The 16,290-nt window shown below is 46.5% G+C and overlaps 1 protein-coding gene across 1 annotated transcript in view; it reads left to right on the top strand.

Annotated features, from left to right (window-relative positions):
* Positions 1–15,324, top strand: part of LOC120991929 (zinc finger protein 436-like) — a 106,409-nt gene extending 91,085 nt beyond the window's left edge. The window contains exon 8 of the mRNA XM_040420659.1: positions 14,179–15,324. Within this exon, the coding sequence (XP_040276593.1) occupies positions 14,179–15,155 (977 nt within the window). The 3' untranslated portion in view covers positions 15,156–15,324. The remainder of the gene's footprint in view (positions 1–14,178) is intronic.
* The last annotated feature ends 966 nt before the right edge of the window (positions 15,325–16,290 follow it).

Here is a 16,290-nt window from a genome sequence, read left to right on the forward strand (position 1 = left end):
TGAAGGCAGGTCTGGGGGGAGACTAATGGTGGAGATCAGGTAGCTGGAATCCCCAGTGGGCAAATTGTATTTCGGTGACGAGGAGGTCCCGGAGGACGAGGTGGTAAAAGAAAAGAAAAAGAAGATCATAGAAGAAGAAGTATTACGTTTTGTGCCTTCTGAACCCATTGCTGAGCCCAGCCCGGTTCCTGTAGTGGAATCGGGCCAAACAGCACGGGAGAATGAATCTGAGATGGTGGCAGAAGGTGTCCCCCTTTCCTGCAGTGGAAAGGAGAACACAGGAGCAGACAGGGTTAAAACCCCTGACAGTGTTGCGGACAAGGTGAAGGATGGAATGGCTGCGGACAAGGCTCAGAAAAAGGCAATTGAAAGGGCCAGAGCAAAATCTGGAAGGTTTATAAAGAAACCAGTAAAGAAACCATTAAAGTCTGTGGAGGTTGCAGAATCTTCAGGGACTGTGCGGGCTGCAGAGAGGGTGAGGGGTGTGGGGGATAAGAAGTCCTCCGCAGTTCCTGAAATGGGGGGCCCTTCAAACCCTGCCCCCAATGACGCCAGTACTTCTCTAGGCAGGGGCGTACATAAAAATCATTGGGCCCCATAGCAAGAATCTGAATTGGGCCCCTAACCCCTGGCCCATCCCACCTCCTGCCCTGGCTCCTCCTCCCCTGCCACACCCCTATTTGCCAATTCCGGTATCCTAAGGGTTAAAGGGGGCTATCTAACCCCTATTATGCCCCCCAAAATGCCCAGGCACCGCATACAGATAATACTTATGCCCAATGGGGGGGCTGCGTCGGAAATGAGCCTCCCTAGAGTCACCCACGATGCTAGGGAGGCTCGTTCCCATCGTGGCCTGCTATTGACTGCCCCACCATGTCGCTGGATGTTTTCATCTGCGTGACGGGAGGCAGTGGCGACACTGCGGGCGCCGGGGAATGAGGTAAGTAAGGTGGCCGGGCATTTTGGGGGGCATTATATATAGCCCCTTTCACTGCTGCTGATGCTGAGTGTGCACATACATAGCCACCAATCATATCTCGCCCGCAAGGTGACTGAGTGCTGGGGGGCCCTGTGGGCTCATAGAGGACTCAGGAGTACAGTGAGTAGGAGGAAAGCACATTGTCCTCCTGAGTCCTCTATGAGCCCAATGCTTGCTGCTGCCTTCCCCCCATCAAGAATACCCACCCTGGTACACCTATATGAAGACCTCTTACTGTATGTGGCACACACGTCTGTTTATTCTAGCCCCCGGGTTCTATGTCCACTGACCGGAGCGGTCCTTCCTTCATTATGGGCTGCACTCACTGGCACACTGATGATTTTTCTTGAGGGCGGCAGTCAGATGGCAGGCACTGCTCTGTTCCTACTGTGCCAGCTATACACTGGCCAATCAGCAGCAGGATCTTTGCACTGCTAAAAGCTGATTGGCCAGTGTGAAATGCAGATGAGCGCAGGCTCAGCCTGGAGGAGGGAGGGAGCCCGCAGCCCAGAGGTCAGACAGGGAGGGGTGGCGTGTCGTCTCGTCAACCAAGGGGGGGCCCGGGGTAGGAGCCGGAGGGAGAAAAAAACAAGTGGGTGGTCCACGGGACTCCTCCTATGAATAAACTGTCAGTCACAATGTTATGCAGAGTAGGGGGCGGGGCCATCCATGCGCTCCGGGCCCCCCTGTGCCGCGGGCCCCATAGCAACGGCGTGGTCTGCCTATATTGGCGGTACGCCACTGTCTCTAGGGAACCCGACCAGTCTGAGGGGAGTGAAGAGCGATGATATTGTAAGCTAGGTAAAAGTTGTTGCGAGTGGTAACTTATGAGAGTATGAATGAGAACATTGTTACAAATAAGGATGCAAATAGTGAAATGGATGGTGAGGCAAATGAAGATATAACTGGTGAGAGCATGAATGAGGAATTGGTAGCTGCTTATGCAGCAGATACGGAAGTCGAGGAGGAAGAGGCTGACGGGAGGAGGCAGGTTGCAAGGGAAGCAGGGGATTGTGTAAGTCCAAATAGGAGATCATATGCTAGTGTGGCTGCAGGTGACTCTTTGCCCAGGGAATCAGGTAATGGTAACTTGCAACGGCGCCTCTTGGAGGCTTTGAGGAAGGGGAAAGAGACTTCCATGCAGGTGTAGGGTGAACCGGTTAATCTGTCTTTTTGGACAGAGAGACATGGTCTGAGAACCTTCCGAGAGGAAAGAGCGGGAGACACCGTTTGGTCTCTCCCTACATCCGGGGGGAGCCGTAGGAATGTGGCCCGTCTCTCTTGGAGGAGTGAAGAAGCAACGCCTTCTAGGAAAGACGTTGTGGAGCTTCTCCTGTGGGGATGGGCTTTGTGGCAAATGACATCTTTGCCCTAATCCATCCCTACGGCACCAAGAGTTTCGATGTTAGTTTTGTTAGACCAGAGGGGTTTGAACTGCTTACACACAAAAATACCTCTATGCACTAGGTGTGTGTGTGCAGAGATACAGTCCTGATCAAAAGTTTAAGACCACTTGAAAAATGGCAAAAAATCCTATGTATCATGGCTGGATCTTCACAAGGTTCCAAGTAGAGCTTCAACATGCAACAAGAAGAGATGGGAGGGAGACAAAACATTTTTTGAGCATTCAATTAATAGAAAACAACGAATAAACTGAAACAGGCTGTTTTTCAGTTGATCCACAGTTTAGGACCACATGCCTTTAGGCCAAATCTGTGAAAAGATGTGGATTCATTGTCATCTTCTGTCAGGTAGTCACACGTTGTGATGGCAAAGGCCAAAAAACTCTCCCTTTTTGAAGGTGATCGGGTTGTTGAGCTGCATAGGCAGGGTCTCTCACAGCCGCCATCGCTGCTGAGGTGGGACGCAGGAAGACAGTCATTTGGAATTTCTTAAATGATCCTGAGGGTCATGGAACAAAAAGTCAAGTGGAAAAAATGTCCTCAGCACTGAGCCGGAGGATCCAATTGGCTGTCCGTCAAGACACTGGACGATCCTCGACCCAAATTAAGGCCCTTACTGGTGCTGACTGCAGCCCCATAACCATCAGACGGCATCTGAGACTGAAGGGCTTCAAAAACAGAAAACGTCTTCAAAGACCTTGTCTCCTTGAACGCCACAGAACTGCTCGTTTGGACTTTGCAAGAGAGCACCAAACATGGGACATTCAAAGGTGGAAGAAAGTTTTATTCTCTGATGAGAAAAAATGTAACCTTGATGGTTTCCAACATTACTGGCCTGACAAGCAGATCCCACCTGAGATGTTTTCTACGCGCCACAGTGGAGGGGGCGCCATAATGGTCTGGGGGGCTTTTTCCTTCAGTGGAACAATGGAGCTTCAGGAAGTGCAGGGGCGTCAAACGGCCGCTGGCTATGGCCAGATGTTGCAGAGAGCATTCCTCATGACTGAGGGCCCTCGTCTGTGTGGTAACAGGACAATGCTACAGTACACAATGCCCACAGGACAAGGGACTTCTTCCAGAAGAATAACATCACTCTTTTGGCCCATCCTGCGTGTTCCCCTGATCTAAATCCAATTGAGAACCTTTGGGGATGGATGGCAAGTGAAGTTTACAAAAATGGACAACAGTTCCAGACAGTAGATGGCCTTCGTGCGGCCGTCTTCATCACATAGAAACATAGAATGTGTTGGCAGATAAGAACCATTTGGCCCATCTAGTCTGCCCAATATATCTGAATACTATGGATAGCCCCTGGCCCTATCTTATATGAAGGATGGCCTTATGCCTATCCCATGCATGCATAAACTCCTTCACTGTATTTGCAGCTACCACTTCTGCAGGAAGGCTATTCCATGCATCCACTACTCTCTCAGTAAAGTAATACTTCCTGATATTACTGTTAACCCTTTGCCCCTCTAATTTAACACTATGTCCTCTTGTAGCAGTTTTTCTTCTTGTAAATCTTCTCTCCTCTTTCACCTTGTTGATTCCCTTTATGTATTTAGAAGTTTCTCTCATCTCCCCTCTGTCTCGTCTTTCTTCCAAGCTATACATGTTAAGGTCCTTTAACCTTTCCTGGTAAGTTTTATCCTGCAATCCATGGACCAGTTTAGTAGCTCTTCTCTGAACTCTCTCCAAAGTATCACTATCCTTCTGGAGATATGGTCTCCAGTACTGAGCACAATACTCCAGATGAGGTCTCGCCAGTGTTCTGTAGAGCGGCATGAGCGCCCCCCTCTGTCTACTGGTAATGCCTCTCCCTATACACCCCAGCATTCTGCTAGCATTTCCTGATGCTCTATGACATGGTCTGCCTACCTTTAAGTCTTAAAGAAATAATGACCCCTAAATCCCTTTCTTCAGATACTGAGGCCAGGACTGTATCACTGATTGTATATTCTGCTCTTGGGTTTTTACGCCCCAGGTGCATTATTTTGCACTTATCCACATTAAAATTTAGTTGCCAGATTTTTGACCATTCCTCTAGTTTTCCTAAGTCCTTTTCCATTTGGTGTATCCCTCCAGGAACATCAACCCTGTTACAAATCTTTGTGTCATCAGCAAAAAGACACACCTTACCATCGAGGCCTTCTGCAATTTCGCTGATAAAGATATTAAACAATATGGGTCCCAGAACAGATCCCTGAGGTACCCCACTGGTAACAAGACCATGGTCTGAATATACTCCATTGACTACAACCCTCTGTTGCCTGTCCCTCAGCCACTGCCTAATCCATTCAACAATATGGGAGTCCAAGCCCAAAGACTGCAATTTATTGATAAGCCTTCTGTGTGGGACAGTATCGAAAGCCTTACTAAAGTCCAGATAAGCTATGTCTACTGCACCTCCGCCATCTATTATTTTAGTCACCCAATCAAAAAAAGCAATAAGATTAGTTTGACATGATCTCCCTGAAGTAAACCCAGGCTGTTCTTCATCTTTCAATCCATGGGATTTTAGATGGTCCACAATCCTCTCCTTAAGTATGGTTTCCATTAATTTCCCCACTATTGATGTCAGGCTTACTGGCCTATAGTTGCCCGATTCCTCCCTACTACCTTTCTTGTGAATCGGCACAACATTTGCTAATTTCCAATCTTCTGGGACGACTCCTGTTGCCAGTGATTGGTTAAATAAATCTGTTAATGGTTTTGCTAGGTCACCGCTGAGCTCTTTTTTTTTTTTTATTTTATTTTTTTTATTTCAAAAGCTTTATTGAATAAGTAAGATCTGTTACATATAAATCTGGTCTTTAGGAAAGGAGGAGCAAGCCCCCAATGTACATACATTGTCTGGGTAAGGCCTCTTTCACACTTGCGTTGTCCGGATCCGGCGTGTACTCCACTTGCCGGAATTACACGCCGGATCCGGAAAAACGCAAGTGTACTGAAAGCATTTCAAGACTGAGCCGTCTTCAAAATGCTTTCAGTGTTACTATGGCAGCCAGGACGCTATTAAAGTCCTGGTTGCCATAGTAGGAGCGGGGAGCGGGGGAGCAGTATACTTACAGTCCGTGCGGCTCCCGAGGCGCTCCAGAATGATGTCAGAGCGCCCCATCCATGCGATCACGTGATCCATGCGCTTGGGGCACCCTGACGTCACTCTGGAGCGCCCCGGGAGCTGCACGGAAGGTAAGTATACTGCTCCCCCGCTCCCCGCTACACTTTACCATGGCTGCCAGGACTTTAGCGTCCCGGCAGCCATGGTAACCATTCAGAAAAAGCTAAACGTCGGGTCCGGCAATGCGCCGAAACGACGTTTAGCTTAAGGCCGGATCCGGATCAATGCCTTTCAATGGGCAATAATTCCGGATCCGGCCTTGCGGCAAGTCTTCAGGATTTTTGGCCGGAGCAAAAAGCGCAGCATGCTGCGGTATTTTCTCCGGCCAAAAAACGTTCCGTTCCGGAACTGAAGACATCCTGATGCATCCTGAACGGATTTCTCTCCATTCAGAATGCATGGGGATAATCCTGATCAGGATTCTTCCGGCATAGAGCCCCGACGATGGAACTCTATGCCGGAAGAAAAGAACAACGCAAGTGTGAAAGAGCCCTAACAGTAATAGGTATAGAACAGTCAAAACATAACAACACTAAAGGATGTATGTTAACAGTGTAAATGTTGAATAACCTTTAAGTAGTTCTTATCCGTATTCCTAGAGTAAAAGGACATAAATCAAAGATATTGTCTGAGGAGAGTGGGGCAAGATGCGCAATCTAATGGAAGCCTCTGAAAGATCTCCATTTTTCCCAAATGGTTGAAAATTTGTGATGGGACCTATTTTCCCAAGCTGCTAACTCTTCGAATCTATATATAGAGTCGACTTTATTGGACCAATGTTCTAGGGAAGGGAGATCCTTTTTCAGCCAATGTGTCGGGATCAGGAGTCGGGCAGAAATAAGCAGGATTCTAAGGAGGGGGGAGGGTTTTGTCTCGTGATCCGGAGGTAGACCTAACAGGGCCAACAAAGGAGATGGGGTTAAATTAGAGTTGCAGATCTCATTACTTTTTTTGAAGATCTTACCCCACCAGTCGGAAATCAGGGGACAGGTCCACCAAATGTGGAACATGGTTCCACGATCCTGCTCGCATCTCCAACAGATGTCGGAGCTACCGTCTCCGTATCTACACGTAATGTCAGGTGTTTTGTACCACCTAGTTAACACTTTATATCCATTCTCTTGGATTCTAGTACATCTTGAAGAAGTATGTGGTATCATGAATAAGGCAGATAGCTCTTCAGGCGAGAAATGTATATTTAAGTCTCTTTCCCATAAGTTTATAAAAGAGGGTTTAGGGGGTAGAATAGTTGTACTGAGGTACTTATAAAGTGAGGATATAGGTTTCTTCGGGGGGGGGGGGGGGGTTTTGGATGGGGCTTTCAAACCATGTAAGAGGTCTGAGAAGAGAGGACATGGGGATGTGTTTGTTTTTATATGTCATTAAAAAAGAGAGCATATGGGGGTGAGAATCAATCCCGGGTATAGATGAAACAAGGACCTCTCTGTCTATGACACCTCCCTCGCTTCCTTGTAATAAGGAGAGGATGGGAATTTCTGACGCGCGTAGGGCTTTGCGGACACTTTGTCTAAGTTCTAAGGGAGCTAAGCCGACTACGTCTCTGATCTGTACAAGAGGGGAGGGAGACGGGAAACCCCATTTCGAGTTTTGAAACCACCTCCAAGCCTCGACAGTAGCTGATGACAAGAGATTATGTTTAAAGGTTGAGAGTATATTGTTGTGGGGATCTACTAAGAGGACCCTGAGGGTTGTGAGGTAAGGGGGGGTTTCCATACCAATCCATGATTTGTGATCGGGTTTTCTGAACCAATCCAAGGCTCTGGACAGGAGTATGGCTATAGTAGGGTTCGGAAGACCAATACCCCCCTGAATTCTAGGCCTCTGTAGGGTGTTAATGTTAATTCTTGCTTTCTTACCGTTCCATACAAAGGAGCGAATATACACTGCTCAAAAAAATAAAGGGAACACAAAAACACATCCTAGATCTGAGTTAATTAAATATCCTTCTGAAATACTTTGTTCTTTACATAGTTGAATGTGCTGATAACAAAATCACACAAAAATCAAAAAATGGAAGTCAAATTCTTTAACCCGTGGAGGTCTGGATTTGGAGTCACACTCAAAATTAAAGTGGAAAAACACACTACAGGCTGATCCAACTTTGATGTAATGTCCTTAAAACAAGTCAAAATGAGGCTCACTAGTGTGTGGCCTCCACGTGCCTGTATGACCTCCCTACAATGCCTGTGCATGCTCCTGATGAGGTGGCGGACGGTCTCCTGAGGGATCTCCTCCCAGACCTGGACTAAAGCATCTGCCAACTCCTGGACAGTCTGTGGTGCAACGTGACGTTGGTGGATAGAGCGAGACATGATGTCCCAGATGTGCTCAATTGGATTCAGGTCTGGGGAACGGGCGGGCCAGTCCATAGCATCAATGCCTTCGTCTTGCAGGAACTGTTGACACACTCCAGCCACATGAGGTCTAGCATTGTCTTGCATTAGGAGGAACGAAGGGCCAACCGCACCAGCATATGGTCTCACAAGGGGTCTGAGGATCTCATCTCGGTACCTAATGGCAGTCAGGCTACCTCTGGCGAGCACATGGAGGGCTGTGAGGCCCTCCAAAGAAATGCCACCCCACACCATTACTGACCCAATGCCAAACCGGTCATGCTGGAGGATGTTGCAGGCAGCAGAACGTTCTCCACGGCGTCTCCAGACTCTGTCACATCTGTCACATGTGCTCAGTGTGAACCTGCTTTCATCTGTGAAGAGCACAGGGCGCCAGTGGTGAATTTGCCAATCTTGGTGTTCTCTGGCAAATGCCAAACGTCCTGCACGGTGTTGGGCTGTAAGCATAACCCCCACCTGTGGACGTCGGGCCCCCATATCACCCTCATGGAGTCTGTTTCTGACCGTTTGATCAGACACATGCACATTTGTGGCGTGCTGGAGGTCATTTTGCAGGGCTCTGGCAGTGCTCCTCCTGTTCCTCCTTGCACAAAGGCGGAGGTAGCGGTCCTGCTGCTGGGTTGTTGCCCTCCTACGGCCTCCTCCACGTCTCCTGATGTACTGGCCTGTCTCCTGGTAGCGCCTCCATGCTCTGAACACTACGCTGACAGACACAGCAAACCTTCTTGCCACAGCTCGCATTGATGTGCCATCCTAGATAAGCTGCACTACCTGAGCCACTTGTGTGGGTTGTAGACTCCGTCTCATGCTACCACTAGAGTGAAAGCACCGCCAGCATTCAAAAGTGACCAAAACATCAGCCAGGAAGCATAGGAACTGAGAAGTGGTCTGTGGTCACCACCTGCAGAACCACTCCTTTATTGGGGTTGTCTTGCTAATTGCCTATAATTTCCACCTGTTGTCTATCCCATTTGCACAACAGCATGTGAAATAGATTGTCACTCAGTGTTGCTTCCTAAGTGGACAGTTTGATGTCACAGAAGTGGGATTGACTTGGAGTTACATTGTGTTGTTTAAGTGTTCCCTTTATTTTTTGAGCAGTGTATTTTCCCAGGGATTGGAAAAAGGAGACGGGAATAGGTATGGGAAGGACCTGGAGGAGGTAGTTCAATCTGGGCATGATGAGAGACAGGACCATATTTTTACGTCCAAACCAGGAAAGTAATGGGGGGGGTTTAGGGCTTCTATTTGGCATTTAATCAAATTCAATAGAGGGACATAGTTTAGATTATATAATGTGGTTGTGTCAGAGTGGATCTTGACTCCTAGGTATGTTATAAAGGGAGAGTCCCAGTTAAAGGGGGAAGAGAGGATTAAATTGGATCTGAGTTTATGGTTGAGCCCTATACTGAGGATGTGTGATTTTTTTCATGTTTATTTTAAAGTTGGAGAGGTAACTGTATTTTTACAGAATGGGGTATATGAGCTGGAGAGAGGTTTCAGGGTTGGAGGATATTATCAGGAGGTCATCAGCGAAAGCAGCAATTTTATGTTCCTGTTCGCCTAGCTTGAGACCTTTTGATAGCCTCCTCTGAGCGTATGAGGATGAGAAGGGGTTCTAATATCATGACAAATAACAGGGGAGAAAGGGGGCATCCCTGCCTAGTCCCGTTTTTTATGGGAAAGGGAAGGGAGATGGTGTCGTTGACCAGCACCGACGCCGATGCACTGCTGTACATGGCTTGAACCGAGCGTATAAAGGCGCTGGGGATACCAAATTGTTCCAAGGTATTGTACATGAAATTCCAATTAACCCGATCGAATGCTTTTTCGGCGTCGGTGCTGATCATGACCAGGGGAAGATGGAATTTTGATGCATGAAGTAAGGCGTTTAATACCCTTGCCGTGTTGTCTTTACCTTCCCTTACCTTAATGAAGCCCGTTTGGTCTCTATGAATAAGTTGGGGGAGTATAGGGGCTAAGTGGTTAGCTAAGAGTTTAGCTAGCAGTTTTAAATCCAAATTTAATAGGGAGATGGGCCGGTAATTGCCACAGTCGGTGGGGTCCTTCCCCTCTTTAGGGATAATTGGCTCTGGTCATGTCTTGGGATAGAGGGTCTCCCCGTAGAGATTGATTGCAAACTTTAAGTAGGTATGGCAGGAGGATGGAGCTAAAAGAGCGGAAGTACAGAGCAGGGAACCCATCTGGGCCGGGAGCTTTCCCTTTCGGGAGCTGTTTGATCGCTAAGAGGAGTTCTTCGCTGGAGAAAGGGGAACTAAGGGAATTAATCTGAGTTTCTGGGATTTGAGGAATTTTTATGGAGCGGAGGAAAAGTTTTATTGAGTCTTGATGTGAGACATTCGGGTCATTGTTTCCCTGGGGGGGAAGATTATAAAGGGAGTGGTAAAATTCTGAGAATCTCCGGGCTATATTATGTGCGTCACTGAGCATGTTTCCCTCATTATTACGTATTTTGCATATAAAGTTTTGGGTCTTCCTTTTTTTAATACGAGACATCATGAACTTAGTCACTTTGTCTCCATGGGCAAAGTATTTATATTGAGCATGGAGGAAGTATTTGGCGGACTGGGTATTGAGAAGATTTTTTAAGTCAGCTCTGGGAGTGTTAATTTTGCTAAATGGGTGTCCAGCATGGATCTTTTATGAAGGGCTTCAATATCCCTGATATTCTTTAGGAGGGATTCAATACGGGCAAGCCTATTTTTTTTTATATAGGAGCCTAAGCTGATAAGTTGGCCGCGGATATAGGCTTTGTGTGTGTCCCATAGGGTATAAGGGTGAATACCTGGGGTATCATTGGAGGAAAAAAAGTCCCTTAGCCATTTAAGGACTTTTTCTTTATTGTCAGGGGATTGAATTAGTTGTTCATTGAGCTTCCATCTAAATGTTCTGGGAGGTCTGTCTGGAGTGAATATATTGATCCAGATGGGTACATGGTCAGAGAGATTAATGGAGCCAATTTGGGCCTTAGAGCAAAGCTGAATATGTTGGGAACGGACTAATAAATAGTCTAGGCGTCGGTATGATCTATGGGGGTAGGAGTAGAATGTATAGTCTTTAACATCAGGGTTCAGGGTTCTCCAGATGTCAACCAGGCGGCGGTCGTGTAAAGATTTCCTCAATTTGCTAAGGGCCTTATTAGAGACCGAAGATTTTTTGGAGGAAGAGTCTATAGGGGGGACTAATGTAAGGTTAAAGTCACCTCCCATAACGGTTACACCTTCACAGAAGTGGTCCAAAGTCTGGAGAACATTAAGGAACCAAGCAGCCTGGTTGACATTTGGGGCATATACATTAACAAACGTATAGGTCTGATTAGCAATATCACCTTTTAGAAAGATGAACCTCCCTTCTGGGTCCTGGATGTGATCCCTGTAGGCGAAAGGGGTGGTTTTGCTAAAGCCCACGCTAACTCCTCTAGAAGCGGAGAAATCTGCGCCGCAATGGTACCAAGTAGGGAAGCAAGAGTGGGAGAGGTTCGGGTAGTGATTGAATTTAAAATGTGTCTCCTGGAGGAGCACAACAGAACATCCCATTTTCTTTAATGTAGAGAAAATTTGGAAGGGGCGTTAAAACCCTTCACATTGTAAGATGTAATTTGTAGGTTCGCCATGTTACCTTATAGAAAGAGGGAGGGCAGTCACATCGCTTTTCACCACCAGGGACTCACGCCCAAGACCCATCTGGAAGTACAGATAAGCACATAGCATCTTTTCCAACTGCAGGAAATTAAAGAGTCCGCAAAGCGGCATACATCCTAGAACATAAGAAAAAACATCAAAACTACAGGGTGGGCCATTTATATGGATACACCTTAATAAAATGGGAATGGTTGGTGACATTAACTTCCTGTTTGTGGCACATTAGTATATGTGAGGGGGGAAACTTTTCAAGATGGGTGGTGACCATGGCGGCCATTTTGAAGTTGGCCATTTTGAAACTAACTTTTGTTTTTTCAATAGGAAGAGGGTCATGTGACACATCAAACTTATTGGGAATTTCACAAGAAAAACAATGGTGTGCTTGGCTTTAACGTAACTTTATTCTTTAATGAGTTATTTACAAGTTTCTGACCACTTATAAAATGTGTTCAATGTGCTGCCCATTGTGTTGGATTGTCAATGCAACCCTCTTCTCCCACTCTTCACACACTGATAGCAACACCGCAGGAGAAATGCTAGCACAGGCTTCCAGTATCCGTAGTTTCAGGTGCTGCTCATCTCGTATCATCTGAAGGCAATTGTCTATGCTGTGAAGATACGAGATGTGCAGCGGTTGGTTTCTGCCACAACTAAGTCATAGAGATCCGCGGTGAAGAAGAGCTCAAAAAACTGAAGGGCCGATCCTAAATGAGCCGTCTCCACGCGAACTCCAGACTGGGCGGTGAAAGGGGGCAATACGGGTGCGGCGGAAGCAGGGGAGTGCCAATTTGGGTTTGCCAGCACCTCTGGGAGACTAAGGGTTCTACGGGCCTGTGAACGTGGTGGCTGCGACGGGGGAGTTACTGCACGTGTCACGTACCAGCTGGAACTGCCCTTCTGGTGCTCGCCACTTCACCAGGGAATACGGCAGAGCTGGTAGAAGGTCCAGGATGTGCTGCGCTGCTGGTGTATGCCGCACCATAAACAAGATCAGCGCTAGCACCACTCTGCTGCAAATGAGGCTCATCACGCAGGGTAGGCAGAACCCTGACATGGGGTCGGGTACGTCTGACCGTAGCAGGGACCTCAACCTCGTCATCTTCACTAGCGGTTAGAGTGCCACTGCTGTCTACAGGTTCATATTCTGAACCACTGGATTCAGCGGGTGAGGCGTCCCCATCGCTTTCATCCATCATGGCCAGAATCCTGTAGGCCTCTTCAGTGGAATACCCCTTGTTTGACATTTTGGGTTCACTAAATTTAGAGGGTATTCCTCTGAGACTACCCAGGAAAAGGAGCAAACCTGCCTAGTAAAAAGGAGTGCTTGCGAAGTAAAGCTGTGATCGCTAATAAAGATCCAGAAAGCTCAAAAGTGATCTTTATAGCAGCGATTTTCCAGTGTTTTTGCAGTGATCAGAAAAAATATATTTCTGTCACTACGGTGGGGCGGACTGAACGCAAGTGTGCGCACAAGATCAGGCCTGATCGGGCGAACACTGCGTATTTTGTAGAGCCTAAGGAGACCCTAATGTACTGATATAGATCTGATTGCGATCAGTCTTGATCACTTACAGATACTATATAATACTAGTGCTGATTAGCGACAGCGATGGCGCTAATCAGCGACTAATCAGTGACTGCGGTGCGGTGGGCGCTAACTACCTAACAAGTAGCTAACTACCTGGCGGTGATAAGGGACCCTTACAGGGGGGGTGATCAATGACAGGGGGGTGATCAGGGAGTCTGATATGGGTGATCAGGTTCTAAATAAGAGGTTAATAAATGACAGGGGGGGGTGTAGTGTGGTGCTTGGTGCTACTTATTACTGAGCTGCCTGTGTCCTCTGGTGGTCGATCCAAGCAAAAGGGACCACCAGAGGAGCAGGTATACCAGACGCTATTTACAAAATGGCGTCTGACATGCCTCTTTGATTGGTCATTTCAAAAATCCACAGCCCGCCAGCCAATGATCGCGGCCGGCAGGCTGCAGATGAACTTGTGAACTGCGCGATCCTGTGAGTGCGCGTTCACAGGAAATCTCGGCTCACGCGAGATGACGCCGATCGGTGTTAGTGTGACCTGGCAGCGCCGCCACAATCACGCCTTTCGGCGTTAGCGAGACGGGAGGTTGTTAGTTTGCATTACTGAAATAAATGGACTTTTGCACAATATTCAAATTTTTCGAGTTTCCCCTGTATACCTGGTGTATAGCAGATGATTGATTTTTTTCGTATTTGTGGTATTTATTCTTTTAATGTTTTACTTTCTGTAAGCCTGTGTACCTTTTGGGGAGAGGATGGGTTGGCAGACTTACCAGCACTGGCCTTGGCCCCTTCTCTTCATTGTCGGACTCTGCTGCAGCCGGTCCTTACATGACGCAAGGGGGGCAGATCAATGCTGCAGCCAGTGATCATATAGGAAGCTTAGATCCAGAGAGCCCCGCGAACGATGGAGACGGGAGGCAGGGAAGTAGGCTTCCCCCCAAAGGTGCACAAGCCATTTACTGGATCTCAGACATTCTGAGTCACAGGTTGAGAGGTTGGATAAAGTAAAAGCATTTATTTAGAGATGTTATAAAACCTCATCATCCTATTGTAAAGATTTTATTATTCAGAACAATGGCGTTTTATTCTTGGCAGATGGCTGTTCCAGGAGCTCAGGAGGACATCTGATAGAAGATGGTTGTGGTGAAGAGCCTGCTATCATCCCAGATATATCCTCAGCCTGTCACAGCAAAGATCTAACATCTGCACCTTTTAAACCGGACCCACTGTTGGATCTACCACAGACGGTTAAGCAAAATAGTCACAAAAATGGAATTGAAAATCAAAGCGCTTGCACAGAAGAGAATCCATTTTCATGTTCACTATGTGGGAAGTATTTTACTGATGAATCAAATCTTGTTGCACATGAGCGAGGTCACTCAGGGGAGAAGCCATTTTCTTGTCCTGAATGTGGGAAATGCTTCATAAAAAAATCTAATCTTATTACACATAAGAGAATTCACACAGGAGAGAAGCCACATTCATGTTCAGAGTGTGGAAAATGTTTTATTAAAAAATCCAACCTTATTACACATGAGACAGTTCACACAGGTGAGAAGCCATTTCCATGTTTAGAATGTGGCAAATGTTTTAAACAAAGATCAGATCTTGTCAGACATCAGCGAATTCACTCCGGGGAGAAGCCATTTTCATGCTCAGAATGCGGGAAGTGTTACAGCATTAAATCAAATCTTGTTGAACATCAAAGAGTTCACACAGGTGAGAAGCCGTTTTCATGTTCAGAATGTGGGAGATGTTTCAGCCAGAAATCGGGGCTAGTCAAACATCAGAGCGTTCACTCGGGGGCAAAACCATTTTCATGCTCAGAATGTGGAAGATGTTTTAACCATAAATCAGCTCTCGTTAGACATCTGAGAATTCACACAGGAGACAAACCGTATTCATGCCCTGAATGTGGGAAATGTTTTCCTCAAAAATCTAATCTTGTGGAACATCTAAGAAGCCACACAGGAGAGAAGCCATTTTCGTGTTCAGAATGTGGGAAAAGTTTTACAACTCAGTCAAATCTTGTTAAACATCAGAAAATTCACTCAGGAGAGAAGCCATTTTGATTTCCGATTGAAGAAATGTAGCATATGTTTAGCTCCATGTAGGTCCTGCTGTGTCAGGATATCTTCTGAAGCCTGGCTACAATACAGAAGTCCATTACTGCCTAATGAATGGCAGCACAGTGGATCAGTGGTTAGCACTGGTGCCTTGCAGCGCTCCTAGGTTCAAATGGGACCAAGGATAAAAGCTGCATGGTGTTTGCATGTTCTCCAGTGTCCTCCAACACTCCAAAGAGATAGTCAAGTTAGATTGTAAGCTCCAGGGGGGACAGGAAGTGATGAGAATGTCTGTACAGTGCTGTGGAATATGTCAGTGATATATAAGTGATGAGAATGTCTGTACAGTGCTGTGGAATATGTCAGTGATATATAAGTGATGGGAATGTCTGTACAGCGCTGTGGAATATGTCAGTGATATATAAGGGATGAGAATGTCTGTACAGCGCTGTGGAATATGTCAGTGATATATAAGGGATGAGAATGTCTGTACAGCGCTGTGGAATATGTCAGTGATATATAAGTGATGAGAATGTCTGTACAGCGCTGTGGAATATGTCAGTGATATATAAGTGATGAGAATGTCTGTACAGCGCTGTGGAATATGTCAGTGATATATAAGTGATGAGAATGTCTGTACAGCGCTGTGGAATATGTCAGTGATATATAAGTGATGAGAATGTCTGTACGGCGCTGTGGAATATGTCAGTGATATATAAGTGATGGGAATGTCTGTACAGCGCTGTGGAATATGTCAGTGATATATAAGTGATGAGAATGTCTGTACAGAGCTGTGGAATATGTCAGTGATATATCAGTGATGGGAATGTCTGTACAGCGCTGTGGAATATGTCAGTGATATATAAGTGATGAGAATGTCTGTACAGAGCTGTGGAATATGTCAGTGATATATAAGTGATGAGAATGTCTGTACAGCGCTGTGGAATATGTCAGTGATATATAAGTGATGAGAATGTCTGTACAGCGCTGTGGAATATGTCAGTGATATATAAGGGGTGAGAATGTCTGTACAGCGCTGTGGAATATGTCAGTGATATATCAGGGATGAGAATGTCTGTACAGCGCTGTGGAATATGTCAGTGATATATAAGGGATGAGAATGTCTGTACAGCTCTGTGGA

This window comes from Bufo bufo, chromosome 2 (assembly GCF_905171765.1).
Source record: "Bufo bufo chromosome 2, aBufBuf1.1, whole genome shotgun sequence".
In the NCBI taxonomy this organism is placed as follows: Eukaryota; Metazoa; Chordata; class Amphibia; order Anura; family Bufonidae; genus Bufo; species Bufo bufo.